The sequence below is a fragment of the Macrosteles quadrilineatus genome, unplaced genomic scaffold (genome assembly GCF_028750875.1).
Source record: "Macrosteles quadrilineatus isolate MER2022 unplaced genomic scaffold, UCM_ALF_1.0 Scaffold_9__3_contigs__length_116548681, whole genome shotgun sequence".
In the NCBI taxonomy this organism is placed as follows: Eukaryota; Metazoa; Arthropoda; class Insecta; order Hemiptera; family Cicadellidae; genus Macrosteles; species Macrosteles quadrilineatus.
Genome location: NW_026542602.1, coordinates 29,236,446 through 29,262,657, shown reverse-complemented (window position 1 = coordinate 29,262,657; position 26,212 = coordinate 29,236,446). Strand labels below are relative to the sequence as shown.

At 35.1% G+C, this 26,212-nt stretch overlaps 1 protein-coding gene across 1 annotated transcript in view; it reads right to left on the bottom strand.

Moving 5' to 3' along the window:
• Nucleotides 1-8,175, bottom strand: part of LOC129003923 (death-associated protein kinase related-like) — a 66,675-nt gene extending 58,500 nt beyond the window's left edge. The window contains exon 1 of the mRNA XM_054432265.1: nt 7,488-8,175. Coding sequence (XP_054288240.1) covers nt 7,488-7,633 — 146 coding nt within the window. The 5' untranslated portion in view covers nt 7,634-8,175. The remainder of the gene's footprint in view (nt 1-7,487) is intronic.
• Between the last annotated feature and the right edge of the window lie 18,037 nt (nt 8,176-26,212).

Genomic DNA, 26,212 nt, shown 5'->3' with positions numbered 1-26,212 from the left:
AATGCTAAATTATTGGTTGGTTGAAATCTACAAAACTGTTTAAAAAGAAGTTGCAACATTTTATTTTTTGAGGGTCAAAATAAGACAACTAATATAAAGCCCCATTCCCATTACACGATGATGCTGATTCGCGAACTTGTTCTTATGAACGTAGGTTTACACGTTTGTATCAAATTTCTTAGAAATCGGATGGTTTTTACTTGAGTTATCGTACGAAAAAAACACATACCACACATCGGCCCAAACAAAAGTAAATCGGCCGCGGGTCCAGGTTCGATGAGACCTATGATAATAGCTAATTTACCTATATTGGAAATACGCCAATCTAATTTCACACGTTATTGTCAATCTGGCGTATTTCTGATATCAATTCAAGAACTTACACCGACCAAGTGAAACATCAAATCCTATAATTGACACCATCCGTCCGATGAATGGTTCGATTCACTTGCCAACATTATGAATGAAGCCCACATCGGGCGTTCCGGAATCAAGGACTGAATAACAGTCGATCCGATATGAATATTCATTCGGCTAACCTTCATAACACGGTTAACACTGACGTTTTATCTGCATAATCGTTCGGTTCACCAGTAATGGATTTAATGATGTGTCCACAAGGCCGGCATTTTAATGTGAACAGCTGTTTTAACAATGGGAGTTTAGCCACACACCGTACGCGTACACGCAGTCCTTCCTATTTAACCTACATTCGGCTTCCTGGAATTTAATTGGACACTTGCTATTCGGTTGTTCGGAGTGATTAGAGTTCCCCGCCTGAGGTAAAGTAGGTCTCCAAACAGCTAGCCGAGTTGTAGCTTTTCTCGGAATTCTCAACTTCGACAACGCGAGAGCTCGTGTGGAGCTCGCTTAACATTCCTAATGTTATTCGTATTATGCTTATCACGAAGTATTAAATTGCTGAACAGTTGTTATGTCCCCTATACCATTCTATACCCAAATGCAAAACCCAAATTAATTGAAAACAGTTAAGCTAATGGCCATACACAATTAGCTAGCAAAAGCAACTGATGCGAATTTATTCGTACTCCAATTGAGCTAGTTGTTCTGTACTGCCGGAGCGTTTTGATGAAGACTTATTATCCTGACTTGTTTTACACAAGCGACCTCGAGCTAAGGTTACGGTCGTTCGGTGTACAACTGTTGCAAGAACAGTGCTTGTTAAGTGCAACGAGGAAACGGTGATGATAAGGAATGCACTTGGATTAATTACTGGTACTTGTTAACCTTTGGCGTTTCTTTCGGCAGTTTTGTTTACTCGAGTAACTATCAAGAAAGCGATGCAGTTTGTATCGACATTACCATTCATGCAGTGTTCAATCATCGAGTTTACACGAACGGTACCTGCATCCTCATCCATCACACTGCCTGTAGCCTAGGTTTTTAACTCGTACCCTCCAATGTGTTATTTAATTCTGGCAGAACATTTTCCTGATATAGACTGAATAGTTTGCTGTCAGTTGTTAATTATTGTTATCATGTGAATAAATTTTGTACAAAAAAGGTTTAAATACTTTGATAAGTCAGGAAATCCTAGTTTAGGTAACACCAATCGTTTCAAACCTAGTAATAACGACCAAATGTGTGGTAATGTTTCCGTATCGGACTTGTGTCTTGGTGTCTAAGACGACTCTTCGCAAGCTGGAGGATCATTCATAGTGTGGAATCCGAGTTAAGAATGTACCTTAAGTTCGTAACATTTTACGTCCAACCTAACTTTTCCTAGGTCACAAAGCTCCTTGAAGTCAGTTCTTCAACCTCGGTTGGGCGGAAGCCTTATCTTTGTTCCCATCTGCTTTCATTCCCATGGCCACAATGCCGACCCACACGATAACGTTCCCTTCGCCGCTTCCCGTCTACCGACACCTTTCCCTGACACCGGCACCGGCTACACGGACTGTACATTTGACTAAGAACTGCCACCACATGTTATGCAATGCGTGTAAACGAAAGTTCCTAGTCCAGCACTTAAGGAGACATCACGACAAGACTCTGCTGTTACCAAAGTATTCCGCCACTTACTTGGTTCGACACCACTCTGATTATGTAGAAAAAGTCTCAAGGCTATCTGATATATTTCACTTAGGCCTACTGCACACCACAGTCTGGACTTTAACGGTTAGAGCTAGCAGGGGGCGGGGAGAAAATAATGTTAACAAGAGGTATCGGTGTTTAGTTTCTCTAATAGTGGCTTGTCATTGGGTTAATAAGTTAACCAATGGACGCAAAACAATACATATAGTCGAATACATAGAGCAGTGAGCAGTATACATAATGAATATTTTGAGAAAGGTAAAAAAAAAATAATTCGCCTATTGGGCATGATAATGATTAGATCACCACTAACCATCATTTATGTACGTATTGAAACCGTCTTGTGAGTTAACAGTAAGCATAAGTTTTAAGTGTTATTAGACGTATCTTTTATTTACTTTCCGTTAAAAAAATATGTCTTTGATCAGGGTTTGATATATGCAAAGTTAGTAGTAAAGTACGGTAAGACTCCTCACCTCTCAAATCATTTGGTTGCCTACTGTTATCACGTAGAGTTATTATACATCGATGGTTATCACAAACAGAGAATTCATTGAACAATGTTCCACCTAGGAACTCACGGAATTATAAGTCATGTAGGTCAAGTCTGTTAAACCTAATGGTTAAATAGGGAATAAAATCTGATATTTTGAAGCAAATATTTAAGTGTTTAAATTCAATCACTCAATCAGTCAAATTACGGTAATGAAGTCTTGTAAAACAACAAACAATTGTTGACGATTTTTTGTGGTATCTAGCAAACATTTAATACTTCACAGTCAATTAATTTAGGAATTTTACACCCTGGCTAGATCACAAAAATAATCAAAATTTCTGAAAAATTATGATTAAATCTAAGGCTTACCTTACGATCCAATTTATTATAGTGGAGACCTGGATCTCCACTATAATAAATTGGATCGTAAGGTAAGCCTTAGATTTAATCATGTTCAATAACAATCCAGAGGCTATATTTCCAAATGAAAAATCATAATCCTTATATATAATACGTGAAGGCGATTTCTACAAAACACTACTCCTCCGTTAATAATGGACGGATTTTTACAAACGACGTGTCAAAATAAAGTATTTTTTGTGTAGACGCCCCCTTTCAACAATTCCTGTAATAAAAGTCCTCGGGCTTTGCCCCACAGGCCATCAAAGTTGGAGTTTCTCCCATAAGATTAACATGGGCGAATCTAAATATTTAATTGGAAACTTTGTCCCCACTAATTTGAGAGAACGGCTGGGCGTAGAAACTTGGTAGAGGTGTCTAAAGAAAGGTCTTGGTTTGTAGATGAGTTATCAAGAGAAAAACTAAGCAAAATCCCTTAGGACTCTGCCCCAGAAGCCTTTAAAGATCCTTCCACAGAGTTGTTTACATTTTGGCCATGTGAATAATATTTGTTAATGAAACAGCTGTTCATTTTTAAATTGTATTTGAAACAACACATATTTATTGGAAGTTACTGAATTCTGATTCTACCAAATAAGTATGTGCAATGTTATTTTCTGATTTTAAAATTGATTTTCTTCTTTATCATGTCATGTTTTGCAATATAACGTTCCATTACGAAATCAGTGGAAAATCCTTTTATCACAGCAATTCTTAAATTATTTCTTATTGAACTATCTTATATCTATTGTACGGGTTAGTGTCTGCCTTTTTCACCACTTTTGCCTACATTTTGTTATATTATTCTACACATATCTAATATTCATGTCGAAATATCTGCTCTTATCGTGTCTAATAAAATCCAAACATAGAAACATTGCCTAAAATGGCACCCAAGTTGACAAATTATTTGCACCTGCCTATATTATGGACTTTGGCGCACTGGGTTGGTAACATTATCGAAAATAATACGACATTTTGGCTGTAAAATATGGTACAAAGAGAAAATACTATTTAAGCAGCTACTGGCATGACAGATCGGTCATATTCCTTTTAAACTAAATCATATAATCCTTTAAGATACGTTGATTAACAATATGTGAACGTCAATATATACAGCCAATTTACAGTATTTTTGCTTTTTGGAAATGTCCCATTGCTATGTCATTTGCATTATTTGTTGCCAATTGAAGCCGCCAAGACCATATGAACAAGGAGGCCCCTAACAGTTCAAGAATAAAAGCCAACTTCACTTCAAGTATTCCACTACACCTAACATTCGGTAGAGAAATTATATTGATAACTTTATGTAATTGATAAGGCTGAGACAACTAACTGATACCCCCATGTCAAGGAATTCCAGCTTTAACAGTAACCCCACAACCAATTTCTCAAAACTATGCTAGAGGGTTCATTCATTGGCACAGAAGTACGATATGAACTGACGCGACATTACGAAGGAAAATCAAACTTACACTGTAACGGATATACCTCCCTTTAAAGTTAGAATAAGTCTTCCCAAAAAATATTTTCTTTTCAAATAAAATATTACACTGATGAAATCACGGAAGTGTTTAACTACAAAAGATCCACCAATACGATTTTAATACTATTTAAGGGTTCTTCCAAAGGAATAGATACCATATAGCCTAACGTACTAATAATAACTCCGATGATGTACAGTATAGGAAATAATTTAATCATTGAATGATCAACCAAATTTGGCAACTCATGCAATTAATATCATTATTGTTTTTACACTAATTACTCTTTAAACAATGCTAAATGCTCAAAATATGTATATTTCACCCAATTTATCACAGTTAGGCCTAGATGAATTAACGTAAGCCTTGAAAGTAACCGTCGATTTCGACGGGTTTCACCTAGTAACAAATAATGGAGTAATGAAACATTTCACAGCATTTAGAAACATAGGACGACACTAAGTAAGCCATCTGATGGAATCGGTGTAGAGGTAAGTACGTTTTGTAGAGGAAAAGAAAGTTCTCTTACTTTTTAACACGTTTTAATGGTAAAAATACCTAGGCCTAATTTTTTCCTACATAGTGAATATTTGTTACCTATTATATCATTTCAAGGATTGTTCGGTTAAATTAAAGCCGCACTAACCCAAGTAAAACACAAAACAACTTCAGGATTAACGAATCTACATAATATTATGTAGCTCTTTGGCTACCATCTTTGGCGTACCATTAGCTATTACCGTAAGGGCCTACTCATGGTAAGACCTGGACCCGGGACCGATTTACTTTTTTGCTTTGAGGTCCCTAGAGGCCAAAAACACCACCCGTTCAAATTCATATATATATATATATAGGCCTAGGCCACTACAAATAGGCCGATACAAATTACAACTCTCTTAATAGGTCCACCGGTACGGTACCCATTTTTTCTCTTGTAACCCAGGTGCTTCTCCTATTAGAAGTTTTGAATTAAAAAAATAACCATATTTTGCCTAGCACCGGAGTAGGCTAATTTGATAAGATGAAAATTAAATAAATATGTCTAGTTAATGGAAATATTTAATAGGTAGCTTAATATTGAAAGTCAATTAGTTTACAGGTCTGCTGCAGTGAGGACCTTATTCCACTTGTGATTGTTTAAACCTAATGCCAAGTAAAAGTAACATTTTTAATAGCACTAGAAGAATACTTCCGGGTGATTTAACTTTCGTTGGAGTTAAAAAACAAACGATGAACTCTGAAATATGATAAAAAAGTCCTACAGTAGGGTACCCCTTTTCAAACATTTAATCATTTTAAACTAGGTAAACAATAACTTAACTTTAACATTTCACAATTAATATGGTCTCTAACATTTAAACAGAAATTTTATTTCATTCTATTCAGAGAGTATCAAAACAAAACAAATTTATGCAAAACTTTGATATCTGACTCTCTATAACCATGGTACCGGTAATTATAGATCTGTTCAATAATTGTTAGGCCTGGAAGTTTGGTTCTCTGGTTAAAAGTTAAATTTTGGTTAAATTTGGAGGCTGTCGATCGATCAAATCAATAACTTAAATACTGTTCGATTAAACGACAGGGTCGAATATCAAAAATAAATGCCCCACGAAAATCCAAAAGTCTAACTTAAGATAGTGGATTCGTTATCTGTGACAAATTTAAAACGCTCCATCCAACCTGTTACTGCACTTATTAATAATACCCCCGCCGCAGCAAACCTGCCGTCTAAGCGAATTTCCATTTGGCTGAATTGATTTTCAATCGATCTATTTAAATAACAATAGGTTTAACGAGTACCTAGGTTTGCTGCTACAAGGAAACTAATAAAGTGTGTGTTTTAAGTAAAATAATTATTGCTTAGTAGAAAATGAATATATTTGCCAAGTTTGATCAAAAGATATCCATAAACAAGCAAACTACAATATTTTACAATATTCTCCATAAGAATAACATGGGAATTTTAAATTTACAATTTTTTTAGTCTTCTCCGTAACCAATAACCGTACAAAAGCACTTTGATATACTGAATTGTTTGTTTTTTTTAAGCTCTTTAAGAAGGTTTAGAGGAAAATTGGGAAATTTTGTGTTTTGAGGGTCAAAAGTGAGAAAAACCAATTTTTACCCCATAAAACCCTGTTCCCATGGTCCGGTCATGCTGGATCGCGAACTCATTCAAGTTTATCCCGCCTTACGCCTTCAAACTAAATTTCATCAAAATCGGATAAAAATTACTCAAGTTATCGTGTTCACGGACACATATACATACACATATACATATATATATATATATATATATATATATATATATAAATTTGAACGAATGGTGTTTTTGGCCTCTGGGGACATCAAAATGAAAAAGTAAATCGGTCCCGGGCCTAAGTCTTACCATGAGACCTACGGTAATAGCTACTTCCCTATAGGGAAATTCGCTAAAAAGGCCTATAACCAACATCTTCCAAACCAAAAGTAGAGGACTTCTACCTTCGAACCTTACGGACGTGCTTTGTACTTGAACACAGACAATTAACTTACAATTTTTCTTTTTGTCTAGGCATATGTAGATTATTGGTACGCCTACCGTACTGTACTTGATTTGGCTAAGTTACCTTTAAGTAAGAACTTGAGGTGAGTAAATCAAGTTCTTATACTAAGGTAGAAATGCAGGGTTACAACCTTAGGTTTAGGGAAAAATCGAGACATGGCCCCCTCCCTCCCGGATTAACATAAGCACAAGTTAGGCATAACTTAATTACTTAAGTAAGGAACCAAAATCGGGACTGTCCTTCCAGATTCAAGACGGGTGGCAACCCCGTAGCCATGTGCTTTATGTATAGGGAATGGAATTTATAATTAACTTAAGTACTTTGGGTGGTGAAGTTTTAAATCATTTCGCCATCAACTTAGCCTATAATAAATTATTGGCTTGTATTATAAAAGCACAACTTAAAACTTTAAACTCAGGTGTTGGCTTCCCCTTTTTAGGAACTTCTACCTATTTCTATCATGCTTATTTAACATTATGAAAATATTAGGATAGGTAGTCTTACCTTGCAAATGGTGTATCTTCAACATCATAAACATTGGAGATGGGTTCGTTTTTAATTATAGTTGACAGCACATCTTCACTCACTTTGAGGAGTCCATTTTGCTTTTCATTGAGTCCAATGCCGTCTCTAAAGGCTGATTTTGACATTTTCAGGCCACGCTGTAGCTTGACACAGTTCAAAGTCAATAAATTTACCTTTCTGAAGGCACCTGACAAGTAGGTTACCACTCAACAAACTAGGTTTCTACAACGTCTGTGAATAAGTTATCTAGGTTATGTTAATGTCAAGTGTACAAAACATCACACACTATGAAACAAACTTGGATGATTTTCAGTAATCTAAACACAATAACAAACGCTATAATAGGCTACCTAGTTCTTAGAAACCAGATTTTAAACGTTCTTAGTTAGTAACACCTGTTGACGGCCAGATCCGTTAAAACTTTCAAAGTACGTCACCCAACTCACTAAATTACATCGTGCGTGCATTCGAACTAATCGAGCTAAATACTAATACAAATCTTAGTTCAGGTAATAGATTATCACTCGAAAATTCCGCTGCAACAACTGTTGTTGACGTTCAAGATGTGAAACCACCGTCTCTTTCCACAACACGAACAGCAACAAACGAACAAGAAACAATACAGTTGAACACGAACTTGTTGTCGTCGACGTCGACCGTCGTTGACAACATTCGGTTGGGAGAACGCATTCTGATTGGTCAACAAGAAGGAGAAACTACGGAGATCCCAGTGCTACGTAGTGGAGATGTTATCAACTACAATGAAGCATCTGTGAATTTACTGTACTGATGCTGCTACCTATGGAAATTAAAGTGAACTGTATCACTCAACACTGTAATGTAGAACAATAAGACAATAATCCTATACTTGTACGAGCTAAGTCTGTCTGTAATATAGCCTATCCCAATAAGCAAAACCATTTTTTTTTCACTGTCAAAACCTGTATTACAATTTTATTTTCATTTTCATTTTCATTTTCATTTTATTTTCCACGGCAATGCCATTTACAAAATACAATCAGTTAAGGCTATAATAGAATATATGAATACAAAATATTAAATTATAACAAAACAACATTTCATCAGCAGTATATGAATACAAAATATTAAATTATAACAAAACAACATTTCATCAGCAATAACAACAATACAATCGATCAACAATAATAAACTATGACATAACAAAAACAAGGCATAAGAATAATAATAACAATAACAATGATAATGAAATGTGGTATGGTAGGATGTCTAAGTTTGATCTGTTGTGTTCTAATGTGAGTGGTGTAGTTCAGTAGTATAAGTAGTGTGAAGTCTGGTGTAAGTCTGTATTTGGATGTGAAGTGTAATACAGTGTAGCATAAACTTAGTTTATTGTTGTATAACAATTTTAAAACATTTTGATTTAAACTTCATATTACAACAATTTTAATATAAGATTGAAACAATCTTTAAATTGTTTAACAGTCAGTTTTTTGCAGTATAAAATAAACGGTATCAGCATTCTGACACATACTTTCTCCCATAAGTTTGTCAACAACCATTATCATGTGTAAGGCCGGTATTACACTATCATAGTTCTATGACATATTATATTATCAAATATATGATAATATGTTCTCTCAAGGAGAACATATACAGGGTGTCCATAAAAAACGTTTCAGGACTTTGGGAAATGGATCCCGATACTAAAAGGAAGAAAAAAGTTTATGGGAAGGTATGTCCGAAAATGCATATTTACCCAGATATCCGCCATTTTGTTTTTTATACAAAAATATTTTTATCTGTGAAGTTTTTTATTCGATGATTATGAAATTTGGTAAACATATTAACATACACAAGACCTATAATAGAAAAAATAATAAATTTGTTCCGATTGTAAATTTCAAAATGGCGGCCATTTGAATTTTTCTAACTTAAATAACTCAAAAACGGCTAATTCTATGAAAAAATTTCAAGAATACTTTTTTTAGCATTTTTAATTGCCTATCAAACAATACCAAGATCAAAAAGATCGGACAAAAGATAACTGAAATATTATGTTTTTTCTGTAAAAATAAGGCAAAGTTAGTCGGGGAACCCTTAATTTTTGCCTTATTTTTACAGAAAAAACGTAATATTTCAGTTATCTTTTGTCCGATCTTTTTGATCTTGGTACTGATTGATAGGCAATTAAAAATGCTAAAAAAAAGTATTCTTGAAATTATTTCATAGAATTAGCCGTTTTTGAGTTATTTAAGTTAGAAAAATTCAAATGGCCACCATTTTGAAATTTACAATCGGAACAAATTTATTATTTTTTCTGTTATAGGTTTTGTGTATGTTAATATGTTTACCAAATTTCATAATCATCGAATAAAAAACTTCACAGATAAAAATATTTTTGTATAAAAAACAAAATGGCGGATATCTGGGTAAATATACATTTTCGGACATACCTTCCCATAAACTTTTTTCTTCCTTTTAGTATGGGGATCCATTTCCCAAAGTCCTGAAACGTTTTTTATGGACACCCTGTATATTATCATAGTTCAAAACCATTATAATAGTTGGTACATTACACTGTAATAATTTTCATCAAAGACATATGATAATAGATATATGTCTTAAAAACTATGATAGTGTAATACGGGCCTAAGCGGTGAGAGTAAATATACGGAAATGGAATTTGTACAATTTTGTTCAGAATTTAAAGGACTATAACATACTAAATTTTTATCAAACTCGTTTAAACTTTTAAATTTTTATCAAAATTGTTCGGGCCATTTTTGGAAAAATCCGATTTTTCCGTTATTTTATGGGGTTTTTATGGGAAAATAACATAATTTAAAATAACTTTTAAACCGTAATTTTTACAGAAATGGGATTTGCACCATTTTTTTCAGAATATAAAGGACCATAACATACTAAATTTTTATCAAAATCGTTCGGACCGTTTTTGGGAAAATTCTATTTTTCTGTTTTTTATGGAGATTTAGGCTATGGGAAAATCCCCATTAAAAATCCAAATTTCTAAAAAATTGAAAAAACTATCAAAATTGTAAGGACCATAACATACTATGTTGAATAAAAACAGGATTTTTTTTCTAAAATCCTATTTTTCGTTATTTTATGGGGTTTTTATGGGAAAATAACATAATTTACCATAACTTTTGAACCGTAATTTTTAGAGAAATGGGATTTTCACCAGTTTGTTCAGAATTTAAAGGACTACAACATACTAAATTTTTATCAAAATCGTTCGGGCCATTTTTGAGAAAATTCCAAAAAAATTAAAAAAACGCCTGGAGATACCATGGATTAGAACCTACATACCAAATTTCATCGAAATCGGACCACAGGTGTAGTCTCTAGCTCTGTACACATCCAGACACACAGACATCACTTCGAAAACCACTTTTTTGGGTCCAGGGGGACCCAAAACGAATATATCCACTCAAAACTCAAACTCGAAAATTTTGACGAAAACAATACTTTCTCCATATACTATGGTTATGGTATAGGGGGAGAAAGTAAAAATAAGTTTTAATACGAGTTGTAACTATTTTACAATAATTTTAAAATTGTTTTATTACTAGGTTTTGTCATAAACAATTTTAAAACAAATTGTTAAACAATATCATAGATAAAACATATAATGACAATATTTAAATTGTTTACAATGCACTATATAACAATTGTTTGTGTTATTCTTAAAAAAACAAGTTTCAACAATAAAATTTTGAAATCAATTTTGATAACAATATTAAAATTGTTTACAATTGTTTGTGTAGTTCTTAAAATACTCGTTCCAACAATTTTGAAATAAATGTTTAATTTGTTTGATTATTTATGTTGAAATATGAGATGTTTTTTCTATGTAATGTATATTATTTGTCAATTGTTATTTTGTTGTATTGTTGAATGAATAAAGATATTATGAATTGATTTTTTCTTAATTAATGGGTTGTATCCCTGTTTTTAAACTCACTTTCATTTAATTTGGATATATACTAGGTAAATAGGTTTTATGGATCATGTTTAAATAACAGATTATAATGTTTTAAACTTTTTTATTGAAAATTAAATGAAGTAATTGGAAAATTACCGATTAAAATACGTAAAAAATTGTGTTTATTGTGCAGGTAAAGCATGGTAGTAAATTAACTCTTCTTATAAAGCATTTTTTTTAAATGAAAATACAATTGTTTATAATTTTGTAGTACTTATTACATTATGAATATTGAATAACTTGAATAGGTAAACTCATAATGCATAAGTTACCGATTTTTGTGATAAGTTTCGGATGACGTTAAATGTGATAACTTAGTTGCAATACTAGATTCAGTGGGGGAACACCTGCTTAACATATAATAATAATAATAATGCAAACTTTTTTTGTTTGATTTCCTTCATCTTATTTCAAAAATTTTTAATAGTTGAACAATTTAGGAATTAACATTAGTAATGTTAATTAATTCATCTGTATTCAAATACCGGTATCCTCCTCAACTCCCAGAAAAACAATTCAACAACTTGATATACAACATAATCATAGTATCAAAATATTTAAAGTATTGCAACCATTGCAACTGTCAGCTCCTCTTTGACCAATTAAAAACATCTAATTTCAACAATCACAGATAGCTCAGGGGTAGGGCAATTGGAGCATAGTAGGAGGTCTTAGGTTCAAGACCCATTGGGGGAAGAAACTTTTTTTCTAGCTATTTATCAAAATTTGTTTTTATGAACTATTTAATCAAAATAACTGATAATAACTGATAAAAATTCATTTCATACAAAATCTTTATTATTTTGTGTCTTATGTATATATCCCCATGGGATGGTTGGCCCTATGTGAAAACAATTTTTAACTTGTTGTAAAGTAAATTTTAAATTGTTGTACAATTTTTGTAAAGTTGTTGCAATATAAGTTGTAAAACAGTTTTTGAACTATTATAAAATGTGCCGGTTGTCAACTATACTCATATTAATAACAGTTTTAATATAAGTTTAAAACTTATAACTTATAATTGATATTAAAACAATTTTTCTCTCGTTTTTCTGCTACTTGGGATATCTCAAAATCCAGCGGAAGGATTTTTTACTAAATTTTGGAATTAGGGACTTATGACAACATGAAATATGACAGTTACTACCTCAGGAAAATTTGTATTTCTCTTTGCTGTGCGGATGGCGTCGACTCAATGTTTCACTTTTATTTAAGGATAGATTTTAAAATTTTTATTCACTCCTTTTCTTTTATTCTTTACATAATTTGGACAGCTGTATTCAGTTGAATTAGTAATAAAGTTAATTGTATTACAATAATCTTTATAGGCCTAGTAAGCAATATGCTTGAATCAGACTTATATCTGTCTTCCTTCAACTAATTATAAGAGTGGGTAGTCCGAAGCTACCTCCTTGTGGAAGGACAGTTTTATATTTTCGAGTGTTTTATTTTTTTCAGTTAGGTTTTTGAGTTGGGTACGCAGTAACTTTTTTGGGGAATGCGCTATGACCTCGCCTGGAGGCAAGAGGCAAGAGTAAGTTCCTCAGGGACGGGGTACTGTCTTCAACAGCTCCTCCTTCAAGACCACTGTGAGTCGGCTTTGCCATGCAAAGTTGAACTTTGCTATGCACACAAGATGTATGGAGTTGCACAGCTAAAGGCAGTGGATCTAGCGCTGGCTGTGTTGTGACTAGTCAGCCCTAGGGTAAGGGAGCGGCTGCTCTAGTACTGGCCTTGGGCGGAGGTGAAAGTCACCCATCATCGGGCCAAGGCTCAGTCTGCTTTATGCAACTGCCAACTGTTACAGGTACGAGTGCAGCTGTGACAGGACTGAGCTAGAGACGATGAGGAGTTCAACCCCGAAAGGGCCCAGTCTCGGACATTGGCAGGCGTAGTGAGCGGGACACGGTTCGGCTGCCAAACTGCTAACTTATTGTTTTTGTTGATAGAAAGATGGCTGAAAGAAAACGAACGGAAACACTACCCCAGGTGGGTATTTGCTTAAGCGGGAAATCCTTCTCCTCCTTTTCGGGGGACTTGCCCATGGATTCTGGGGAGGGCAACTCTCAGCTTTCTAATGTTAATGTTTTTGTGCAGAACACCATAATGGAGACGGAGCCTGGGGAGATCGTGGATACGCCAGAGATCTTCTCGAGGAGCTCCCTGACAGCGAGAACTTCACCTAAATCATCGACTGATGTCCTTGAGCTTTGTCACAAGTTAGACGCGGACCGAAACAAGCAGCTAGACACCAGCAATGTCGGTGATACCTCTCTGGCAGACGCATCGTCCGATTCAGAGATTTTTAAAACAGCTATGACCAGAACTGAACATAGATTGTTTGTTAAAGAAAGGAAAACAACAATCGAAGTAGGTCACTTCTAGAGTACCTGAGTGAAAATTAAAAAACGTACGTTTTCATGTCCCTGGCCTTTTACTTCGTAGATACTGGATTTGTAGTTTATTATTATGTGTTTTATTATTTTTTGGGACGGGGGCAATATGTTACACACATTTATTTGGTTTTAAATAGGTTCTAGGTATTTTTTTCGTATTTTTAAAGTCTCAAAATTCACGACCATGACGTGTCCCTAGGGTACATTTTCCAACTTTCACGCTGTTTTTAGACTAATTATTCATGCCGAAATATATAAAGCCATATTTTTATGTCATCAATGGTTATTAAACTTACAAAAAAGGAGCATATTATAATTTTATTGTCATTGCAAACTGACTACCATGACAAAATAAGTCTGTCCCTCGATTTGGCGTCACGACCATTTGGGAAAAATTTTCTACTTTGGAGCATGACAGTGGCAAGCCTGGCGTCGATGGAGTCATTTGGTTTTAGAGACTAGTTCGGGGTGTACGTCAGGATTGTAGTGCCGGTCGTTTCGAGTTGAAAGGATGAATTACAAGATTAATAAAGGAAAGATTGTGTTTTTTGTAATTTTGGTGTGTCCATGACCGTACGTAGTCATTCGATGAAGTAGACATGGTGTTAATTTTTGTTTACAAGATATTTCAATTGCTAGATTAATCTAGAAGTCCACTTTGTACCCTCGAACATGAGGTGCAGGGCTACCGCCAGAACAGAGCCAAATAACACGTAATTACACGACCAAAGTTTCACGACCATCGCGGGTTTTTTCACGACCAATCCAGCCTTATGGATTATAGTGTGTTTGGTCGTGACAATAATTCTAATCCTATACTCTAATACGAGCAATGTTTGCTTGTATGCTTGCTTGCTTGCTTGCTTGCTTGCTTGCTTGCTTGCAGAAAGATCTCGAAAACGGCTCTGACGATTTTCTTCAAATCTTGTAAATAGTTTATTTTTGGCCTAAAAACGAGTTTCATGCAGATAGAACTGCCAACAAAAATCTAATTACGTAGAAAAATGAAACTGAAAATCACATTTTTTTAACATTAGTCTTATGGGTTGCTAGGTAACCATGTTGGATGAATTAAATAACAAGGATAAAGTAAACAAAAGAATTGAAGTTGTAGCATGTGTTCATAGTAAGCCAACTACCCACAGTATACTAGCAAATTACAAATACAGTACAAAAGGAAAACATCACTTAATAATTAGCATAATATTTAGCAAAGATTATACTGAAGATTACTCGATACATTGTAGGGCATGGTGGAAGGAAAAAACATAGGTGTGCTATTCCCACATATTCTGACGTCACTCGGATTGCAAACAAAAGATCACTTTATTGTAACTGTCAAATTAATATGTATTTGTTTTGATTTGATTGTTATTGTTTTTATAATAATAAAAACAAAAACAACCAAATCAAAACAAATACATATACTAACAATCAGGTGATCTTTTGTTTGCAATCCGAGTGACGTCAGAATATGTGGGAATAGCACACCTATGTTTTTTCCTTCCACCATGATTGTAGGGAGTATGTTTTATAGTCTATGGTTTTATCTATGATTGTAGTCAAGGGCAGCAGTGCGAAGTCTGGGATCTGTTTATGACGATTAGATTAGATTAAGGTATCTGCAATCCTAAAATGCTATGGGAAGGGAAGGAAACAGGTCCGCGACATAGGAAGTGGTGAAGGAAGTAATAAAGGCAATCATAAAATGCTATGGGAATAGAGGGAAACAGGTCTGTGACGTAGGGAGTGATGAAGGAAGTAGTGAAGGCGAGCAGTCCGGAGTGTGGGGAATGTTTATGACGATAAGATTAGGGTATCTGCAATCCTAAAATGCTATGGGAAGGAAGGAAAACAGGTCCGCGACGTAGGAAGTGGTGAAGGAAGTAGTCAAGGCGAGTAGTCCGGATTGTGGGAACTGTTTATGACGATTAGATTAAGGTGTCCGCAATCTTAAAATGCTATGGAAAGGAAGGAAAACAGGTCCGCGACATAGGAAGTGGTGAAGGAAGTAGTCAAGGCGAGCTGTCCTTTATGTGGGAACTGTTTATGACGATTAGATAAGGATATGGGCAATCCTAAAATGCTATGGGAAGGGAGGGAATCAGGTCCGCGACGTAGGAAGTGGTGAAGGAAGTAGTCAAGGCGAGCTGTCCGGAGTGTGGGAACTGTTTATGACGATTATATAAGGGTATGGGCAATCCTAAAATGCTATGGGAAGGGAGGGAAACAGATCCGCGACGTAGGAAGTGGTGAAGGAAGTAACAAAGGCAATCATAAAATGCTATGGGAATAGAGGGAAACAGGTCCGTGACGTAGGAAGTGATGAAGGAAGTAGTGAAGGCGATCAGTCGGGAGTGTGGGGAATGTTATGACGATAAGATTAGGGTATCTGCAATCCTAAAATGCTATGGGAAGGAAGGAAAACAGGTCCGCGACATAGGAAGTGGTGAAGGAAGTAGTCAAGGCGAGTAGTCCGTAGTGTGGGAACTTTTTATGACGATTAGATTAAGGTGTCCGCAATCTTAAAATGCTATGGAAAGGAAGGAAAACAGGTCCGCGACATAGGAAGTGGTGAAGGAAGTAGTCAAGGCGAGCTGTCCTGGGTGTGGGAACTGTTTATGACGATTAGATAAGGGTATAGGCAATCCTAAAATGTTATGGGAAGGGAGGGAAACAGGTCCGCGACGTAGGAAGTGGTGAAGGAAGTAGTCAAGGCGAGCTGTCCGGAGTGTGAGAACTGTTTATGGCGATTAGATTAAGGTATTTGCAATCCTAAAATGCAATGGGAAGGGAGGGAAACAGGTCCGCGACGTAGGAAGTGGTGAAGGAAGTAGTCAAGGCGAGTAGTCCGGAGTGTGGGAATTGTTTATGATGATTAGATTAAAGTATTTGCAATCCTAAAATGCTATGGAAAGGGAGGGAAACAGGTCCGCGACGTAGGAAGTGGTGAAGTAAGTAGTCAAGGCGAGTAGTCCGGAGTGTGGGAACTGTTTATGACTATTAGATTAAGGTATTTGCAATCTTTAAATGCAATGGAAATGGAGGGAAACAGGTCCATGACGTAGGAAATGGTGGTGAAGGCGAGCCGTGTGGAGTTTGGGAATGGATTTATGCATCTCCAATACTAAGGTGCTTTCAGAGTGAACTAATGATTTTCCCCGAGCAAAGCTCGGTCCCCAGGTACTATAATTGTAAATTGAACAGTTTAGTTCAATTGAAACACATATTTTTATTATAACTAACAGTAATTGAAGGATTGTTTAGAAAGATTTAGATTATTTCAGAAAATTCACGACCGTACCGCTTGTCCCTGAATATCACGTTTATGATTTCTATCATAAAAATCAAATATCGTCATATTTCAATGTTTTATACACAAAAGAAGCACACCTCTATACAACCATAACGATTTTTCGGGTCTCAGGTAAGTTTTTTCGGAGTTATACAAACTTAAAAAGATTTTATTGGCTTTTTTTCAATTTTTGAGTTTTTTTATTTTTTTCTAGAAAGACCAAATATACCAAAAGCTCAGTGACCTTTTTGTTGTATAATGGTCATAAAAGTAAATTAGTTTATAGCAAAACATAGTTATAAAAATAATATTAACTATTTTTAATATTCATTTAAACGTCTGTTTATGGTCGTGACAGGATTTTGTGTTTTTCCACTAAAGATGCTCTTAAAAAAAAACTACCAAAGATATTCCGTTACCATGGACATTTTATGAAACTTAAAATGTTAATGAAATGAAAATAATAATAAAAGTTTTGAAAAAAGGGGAAAAAAATTTGCAAAGTGCTTTTCCTGAAAACGTACGTTTTTAAATTTTCACTCACCTACTTTCTAGTGGTCTCCTTATAGCTAATGTAGGCTCAGAACCCACTTTTCTTAGTAGGATAGGTCAACAGTTTATTGATCTTACCCTGTGTTCAGCGGGTATGGCTGATAGGATTACTGACTGGGCAGGGGTCTCTCGAGCCACCCCTGTCTGATCACAGGCATATTGTTTTCAGGTTGGGGAATTTTTGTAATGAAGTTCGCTCATACAGGAGCCCCGGTAAGACTGACTGGGGTTCCTTCAGATCCGATCTTCAGAGAAAATCCACTTTAACTTGAACACATCACACATTAATACAGTTGATGCATTTGAAGAGGCAGCAGACCGTCTCACCAGGTGCATAGTGACATCCTTTGAAGATAATTGTCCCTTACGCAAGGGAAAGAGTATAATAGGGCAAGTTGGTGGGGTCCCGAAACTTGCATCTCTTAGGAGGAGAGTGAGGGCCCACTTCAGGCGAGCTAAGAAACCCAATATCTGGGACTTATTTCATAATTTTCTCACAGAATATAACCGCATGCAGTACTTAAGGCCAAAAGGCTCTCATGGAATAACTTTTGTAGCAACACAGAAAGCATTAAAGATACTTCTAGAACTCATAAGGTTCTTACTAGGGATAGGCATGTCACCCTCGGTGCCATAGAGGGACCGGGCGCTACCGGCTTTCGAACCTATTAAAATACTTAGGGTAATGGCTAAAACTAATTACCCTGGTTGTATTGTCTCTGAAGTGCAGCAGGAAGAGGTGAGATCTGAACGGCCCAATCTGGGGCGTCATGCCACCCATTCTATGTGGAGCACTGCCTGCCACATAGTCATCTTTAGCTTTAGTAAGGTATGATGGGCTGTCAGCTTGTTACGACCCTTCAAATTGCGGGGTCCTGATGAGGTAAGACCTGTCTGTTTACAGGAAGGTTTGGATATTATAATTCCCTTGCTCTGCAAGCTTTTCAGATTAAGTTTACTCTTAGGACATATACCCTTATGATGGAGTTATTCTTGTAAAGTATTCATTCCTAAACCAGGGAGGGATAGATACACAGATCTAGACCCATTTCTTTAACTTCTTTCTTCCTAAAGATCCTGGGAAAATTGGTCTTAAGATGTGTGGGGGATACAGCTCTTAGGATAAACCCTATGCACACCAATCAGCATGCGCACATTGCAGGAAGATCATGTGAGACTGCATTGCACCAACTGGTAAGCAAGATTGAGAAAGCTCTAGAGTGCAGCAAAGTGACCCTGTGGGTGCTTTTCTTGATATCCAGGGTGCTTTTGACAATATTGGTACCTCAGCAATTCTCAATGCTGTGAGATGATGTAATTTGCAAATGGATTGAATCCTTGCTACACAGCAGGAAGGTCAGGCTCTCACTCCATAATGAGATAATCAAAGCCAGAATGACTGGAAGTTGCCCCCAGGGCGGGGTTCTTACTCCCCTCCTTTGGAATTTGGTAGCAGGACCTTATAAAGACCCTTAATTACAGTGGGGTCTTTGCAACAACGGTGCAAAAAACCATGCTGACCACTAGTAGAATGTGTTAAAGGGTGTATGTTTTATCTATGGTGTTATGTCCTAGCAAGGTTAAACAATTAAGGTTAAAATTATATTATTTGTATCAGCATAAAGATTGAAGAGTAACATTCAATGTGGTGTGTTGGGGACCGAAGTTGTTTTGGTTTCACTTTATTTCAGAGTTAGCAAAATCCCTTTATTTTTTTTTACTGTATAAGCTCATACATAAGAGCTTACTGTACAGCATTTTTCAAGCAGTGCAGTAATTCATTTCTTATCAATTTAGACCCTAATATTTCTATCTATCTATATATATATATAATACGTGAAGCCGTATTTTGTTAACGCAACTCCTCCCTTATTTGTGGACCAATTTCAACGTTTAAGGTGTCAAAAGATTCGTCTCAATATGTAGTTTTGCAATAAGGTTTTATAACTTTAACATTTCTATTCTTTAGGGCGTGTGACCCTCTCAAAGGTCAGGTTTTCCCCATAAGAAATACATTGAACAATTTTAAAAACAAAAAACAGCTGTTTACAAAAAGAAACGCATTAGCTTTTGGGAGTAAATACAGTAGACTCTTGATAATTCGAAATTGGTGGGCCAAGCATATAAATTTGAATTATCAAGAGTTTTGAATTATCAAGAGTTCGATTTATCGGGAGAAAAATAAACCATTCGAATTACTGAGAGTTCATTTGTTTAATACATACAAAGGTACAGCACGTTACAATCAAACATCATACCGTATTTTAGTACACTTTTAAACAATCAACGGCTTATTTTTCAGTTACTGTAGTTGCAAAGAAATCTGTTATTTAGCGCTATATATTTCGCCAATAGCTACACTATCAGCTGTCGACAACTACGTTTGTGCTCAAGGAGATGTCGTGCAATCTAGAGATCGGATTGCCAACTTAGAAAAACAAGTCAGTGAACTAACTTAACTACTGCTCTAACAAAACAAACATCAAAACGTCCAACACTAGCCTACCATGGGAACGATGTACTGTACAGTATAGTTTCCTGTTATAACAGGAAGAGATCACTTCGAATTATAGAGTGTTTTGCCGACTAAACTTCGAATTACTGCATGACTTTGATTTATAGAGAGTTTTTTCGACGAAACTTCGAATTACAGCATGACTTCGAATTATAGAGTGTTAACCTACGAAACTTCGAATTACTGAGTTACTTCGAATTATAGAGTGTTTTTCCGACGAAACTTCAAATTACTGCGTGTTACAAATTGACCTGCCCTCTATTTGGACTTTGAAATACCGAGTGTATCTAAATGCATGGTAAAAATTTGAAATACTGAGAGATTCTCTAGGGACTGAGCCTTCATTTTGAATTATCGAAAGTTTTGAATTATCAAGAGTTTGAATTACCAAGAGTGGACTGTATTAATGTTTTAATATTCAGTAGGTTAAGACCAAGTTAAACAGTTAATCAGTTTAGTTGGAAGAACGAAAAATGCCTCATGTTGAAAGACGAAATATTGAAAACGGGAGGAGGAAACAATTAATAATAAGGTATCTTATGTGTATGAGGAGAGTAGAGAAAGAGAGGTCTGATCTAACAGATACACATCCACACATGCACTTGGTGAGATGAATAATATTTGCCAGTTTTGCTATGCAACTTACTTTGGAAGTGAAAAAATATATGAAGCCCATACGAAGCCGTGTTGTCACGGTTGTAAAATAAACTTGCCTAATGTCATATCAAATTAATCAAATTAATGTATGCAAGAGATTTTACTTAGGCTATGACACTAGCGGATCGAGATATTTCAAAACATTTATTAGAAACCATATAATGCCTTGAGTTGATAAGTTCAATTAGTAAGATTATACCAAATCTTGGCGGACTTTATGTTTTCATTGTAAACTTGTGTATTACTCGCTCTACTTTAATTGAGGAAAAACACAAATGGATTTTTACTTCTAGGTTATGTTGCCAGTTCCTCGAAAAAACGTATAAAAAGTTTTTTGGCTGAATTTTAGTTGCAATATTAGACATAAGTGAAGGAAATAGTGTTTATGTATCCAACGATCGAGTAGTTAAAGTCAAGTTTATTTTTATGATTAAGGAGAGGCAAATAATATACGTTGTTCAAAAAGAGAAAATGAAAATTCCTATCCAAATCTTATAGCTACAAAATTTATCCAACCTATTTCGACAAATGAATCCATACATTCAAAATTTTGGGACAGGTATTAAGAGAAACCCCACTGAACAACGTGAGGACGTTCTGATGCGAGGCATATACTGTGACCAACGAGCACTAACACACATCACGTTAAAATATGTTAACAAACTATCAATGGTCTTGCTGCTTTAGGCTTTTCAAAGGCTTTCCAGTTGATAACCCAGAGTTTGTGGGTAAAAAATGGAGCACATTAAATGGTTGATATCACTCCACTTTTCAGGATTCTCTACGGAGAAAATTCGTTTGATTAGGGGGATGTCTAGGCAACAGTTTTCTTCAATTCTCGATGTTGGAAAATCTTTGTTGCAACATGTTAGCTCGAATTGAAGCAGATTGTTTAGCATTCATTAGAAGCTATCAGTTAAAACTGAGTGCAGAAATAATGCAGGTGAATCTTGACGACGCAAATAGAGTTATTTAAAATTAGTTTCTTACAAGTGTTTAAACAACTCTAAGATGTAGGCCTAACTAGAATTACTCGAATTTAAGCATGGCGTTTTCCTCGGCGTTATGTTTCATACTATGCGGCTCATTGAGCCGCACGGGTTCTCTAGTGTATATATCTAGATTTAGCTTATTCCAGTCAGTAGTGATGTGTCAAAACCAAATTTCAAATCTCAAAACAATCAAAACTTTGGAAAAGTTTCAGTTTTAAGATTCAATTGGCAGATTTTGATTCAAAGATACCAAAATCAAAATTGTTGGTGCTTATTTTTGAAACTGCTTACATTTTTTTGGGTCATTATTATTGTTTAGATGGTAGCAATAGAGCCAGCAAACAGATTATTATTCACACTAATGAAACAAGTAAATTGTATTCTGAAATGCAAAAGACAACTTAAATACAGGAACAACGTAAAATTCTGTTTTATTTTCATTTCGATATTTATTATTCACAAAGAACTATTGACTGCTAAATGTTCTAATTAATCTAATACTAGTGTACCTGTTGCTCGAATTCGAGCAATTGCGAAGCATTACAGGCGTTATTTTAAAATAATTTCTGATGACTTTATAAGAGTCAACTCAACGATTATGGAAATACTCATGAAGTACACAACAGTTAGATATAATAAAAATGTTTTGTAAATATCTTATCTTTTTCAAAAGCTGACCTTGTTTTTTAGTGTTTTCTACAAATGCTTCCCACTCATAGCCGCATTAGGTTGTCTATAATGACGATTGTAATTGAAAAAAAAAACATTATTTCTATTTCTTCTACTGTACTTAGTTGTGTTCTATGACTTTCCTGTTTCCATTTTTTGCAAATCGGCTCTTTCAATTTGCTCAAGAAATGTAGCACAGTGTTAATTCAGTTTTATTTTTAGTATATCAAATTGTCCATAATTTCTCGCTTTTTTCCATTGTAATTTTAAAAGTGACACCAACCAAGTATCGTCTACTACAGATGCAATACGCCAAAGAATCGTGCAAAGAATCGATAACGTGCAATCTCCAAGAAGTGGTAAAAAAGGCAGAAACCAACCCATAAAATAGATATAAGTTAACTCCATAAGAAATAATTTTAAGAGTTACTGTGATTTGGATTTTCCACTGATTTGGTAAAAGAACATTATATTGCAAAACAAAGCACGATTCGGAAGAAAATCTATTTTAAAATCAGCAAAAACCATTGCAAATATTTCATTTTGACAAATTTAGTAAATCACAATTTAAATATTAACAGCTGTTTCATTAAAAAGTAGTGTAAATGTGTGCATATGGTTGTGATGTAAACAAATCTGAAGAGGGGACTTTAAAGGCCTCTGGGGCAGAGCCCCAAGGGAATTTGCCTTGTTTCTCTTTTGATGGCTCATCTACAGACTAAGACCTTTCTTTAGAGACCCCTACCAAGTTTCTAAGCCCAGCCGGTCTCTCAAATTCGGTCTCTCAAATTAGCTGTCACAAAGAAAAACAGTTTCAAATTAATATATAGATTCATGATCATTAAAATACATGTACCTCCTGACACCAACATAATTATGAATCATTTGTTTTAATGTTATGTGTTTATGAAGTTTTTTTGTTTTGGATTTGAAATTACTCAGTTACATATTTATGTTATTATGTCTGGATACGCATTCAATCTCTTTCAGTTTTGATGGCACAATGAGCATTTTATTATTGCCTGTATTTGTAAGCCTTCACCAGGTAACAAAGTTTTGAATTTAGGTTTTGAGATTAGAAATTTTTGGTTTTGACCCATCATTACCAGACAGCAAACTAACAGCATTAATTTTACACAGCTAAGCTAGGATGTCACTGTAGACCCAACAGTTGTATTATTGCAAAGAATACTATTTTTAATAGCCACAATTATCAAATTTGTGTTTTCGATTCAAAATACACTATTTAAGCTTTTTTCAGCAAATTGTTCTTTTGTGTTATAAACCAGATGGCCTCAGGGAATAAGGCTACCTTTTTTCATTCAAAGATTATGTCATTTAGTCCAGACAACTTGGATCCTGAGATAGTGTCCAGCCTCCAGCCGCCTCCGTGCTGTTTTGTTACACATATAACAATACATATCTAAAATGCATGATAGTTTGATTAATTCTCGTACTCACAGTTGCAACTTTATTCCAGTGAAAAATTACTAAGTGAACTGGAAAACCATGCTAGAATTTTTTACTTAAACAGATTACATGTACAGAAGAGATTTTACATTTGACCTGGCCGAGCCCCCTTCAGAACCCAGGGCCCCGGGGCTCTGGCTCCTCTGCCCCACCCTCTAGCCGACCCTGTCTGTTGATATAGAGATGAAATATTTGCTAACTCAAGTCAAACTCATTGTACTATTTTAAACTTTATGTCTGTTTAGTTTCTTGCAGAAAATAACACATTTTTGAACTACACATTACATTTCAGTTTAGATGTTTTTAGACAAACGGCAATATTGCTACAGTAGAACCTCTTTAATCCGAACGTCCACTAATCCAAACCCCACATTGCTGTACTCCATACACAGTACAGCATTTCTTTATTGTATACTGTATTTAATGTACAGTACTGTTTATTCACCATGTTTACTACTGTATTAAATAAACACTGTATTTTAATTTATAAAACATTTTTTTCACTTTTCCCAAAATAATTTAGATCAATTTTAGCCATGTTTTAGCTATTTTTATGTAAAAACAACAATATGTTCTGTAATCCGAACTATTCACTAGTCCGAACTACCCCTGGTCCCAATTAGTTCGCATTAAAGAGGTTCTACTGTACTTCCAAATTATACATGGCAAAATAATCGGTACAAAAAAAAGGGATAGAAATTACAATATTTCAAACCCATCATTAAACGAAAACATAATTATACATTAAACATTTCTGATCAGAATAATTTTGTTCAGATTTTGCCCTAGATCTATGTTTGATGTAAACGTGATACTATTTTCATTCGCTGTTTTGAGACCTATTTTGGATGATAAATTGTCATACCATAGTGAAAGAAAAAAATGTCGTGCTTATGTCAAACATTTGAGGCAAAAAATTAACTAAATAATTCTATTCATCTATATATTAATTTGAAACTGTTTTTCTTTGTGACAGCTATTTTGAGAGAACGGTTGGGCGTAGAAACTCGGTAGAGTTGTCTAAAGAAAGGTCCTGGTCTGTAGATGAGCCATCAAAAGAGAAACAAAGAGAATTCCCTCGGGGCTCTGCCCCAGTGGCCTTTAAATTCACATACCATGTTATTCTTATGGAGGAAAACGAGGTTTTTGTCACAGCTAATGTGAGAGAACGGCTGGGCGTAGAAACTTGGTAGGGGTGTCTAAAGAAAGGTATTGGTCTGTAGGTGAGCCCTCAAAAGAGAAACGAGGTAAATTTCCTTGGAGCTCTGCCCCAGAGGCCTTTAAAGTTCACTCTGCAATGTTGTTTACATTTCGACCATATGGATAATTTTACACTACTTTTAATGAACCAGCTGTTAATATTAAAATTGTATTCAAAGGTCTACTGAAACTGTCAAAATTAAATGTTTACATTATTATTTATGATTTTAAATGGATTCTCCACTGCATGGCAAGTTTTTTGTAGTTTCACCAAAATGATGAATTTATGATACGTTTTAAATGTTTTGTTCAAAAATCAATACTTTATTGCTCTTAGAAAATTTTGGGTTGAAAATTGTGTCATAGATGAGTACGTTGAGGATGAGAGCTGTGTTCAAGTTTTGGAATAGACTAACTACGGAGTCTATGGTTTTGGTAAAGTAGGTGAACTAATGTCAATTCAGGTATTTAAAAAAAATGTGTACACAGTTTTTACTTTGATGTACACATGTAGCTAGGTCGAACAATGCATCTAAACCTCACTACATACAAAACATTCGGAAACACAACAGTGTCATCACATCTCATCGCATTTGCATAATTTGTTACCAAGGCTGGACTAGGTTATGGATTTGGTTCCGCAAATGTTCAAGATTTGTGATAAAATTTCCTACAATTATGGTTCATTCCAATCCACGAAATACATGCACAGCGTTATGTGATCTATATGGCCAAGGCAAAACTACCCCACAAGTTAATGAATTATCAAGTAAGAACAGGATGATTAATACATGGGTCGATGTGGCAAGAGAAGGAATTAAAATTGCTGAGATCGAAGTAAGAATGTTACTGCTTTCTGGAATATCAGATATTTTTATCAAACAAAAAAACTGATTTAATATGCTGATAGAATTCTGTCTGTATTTTTATGACCAAAGATGATGATAACTTATAAATCCGGATACAATCT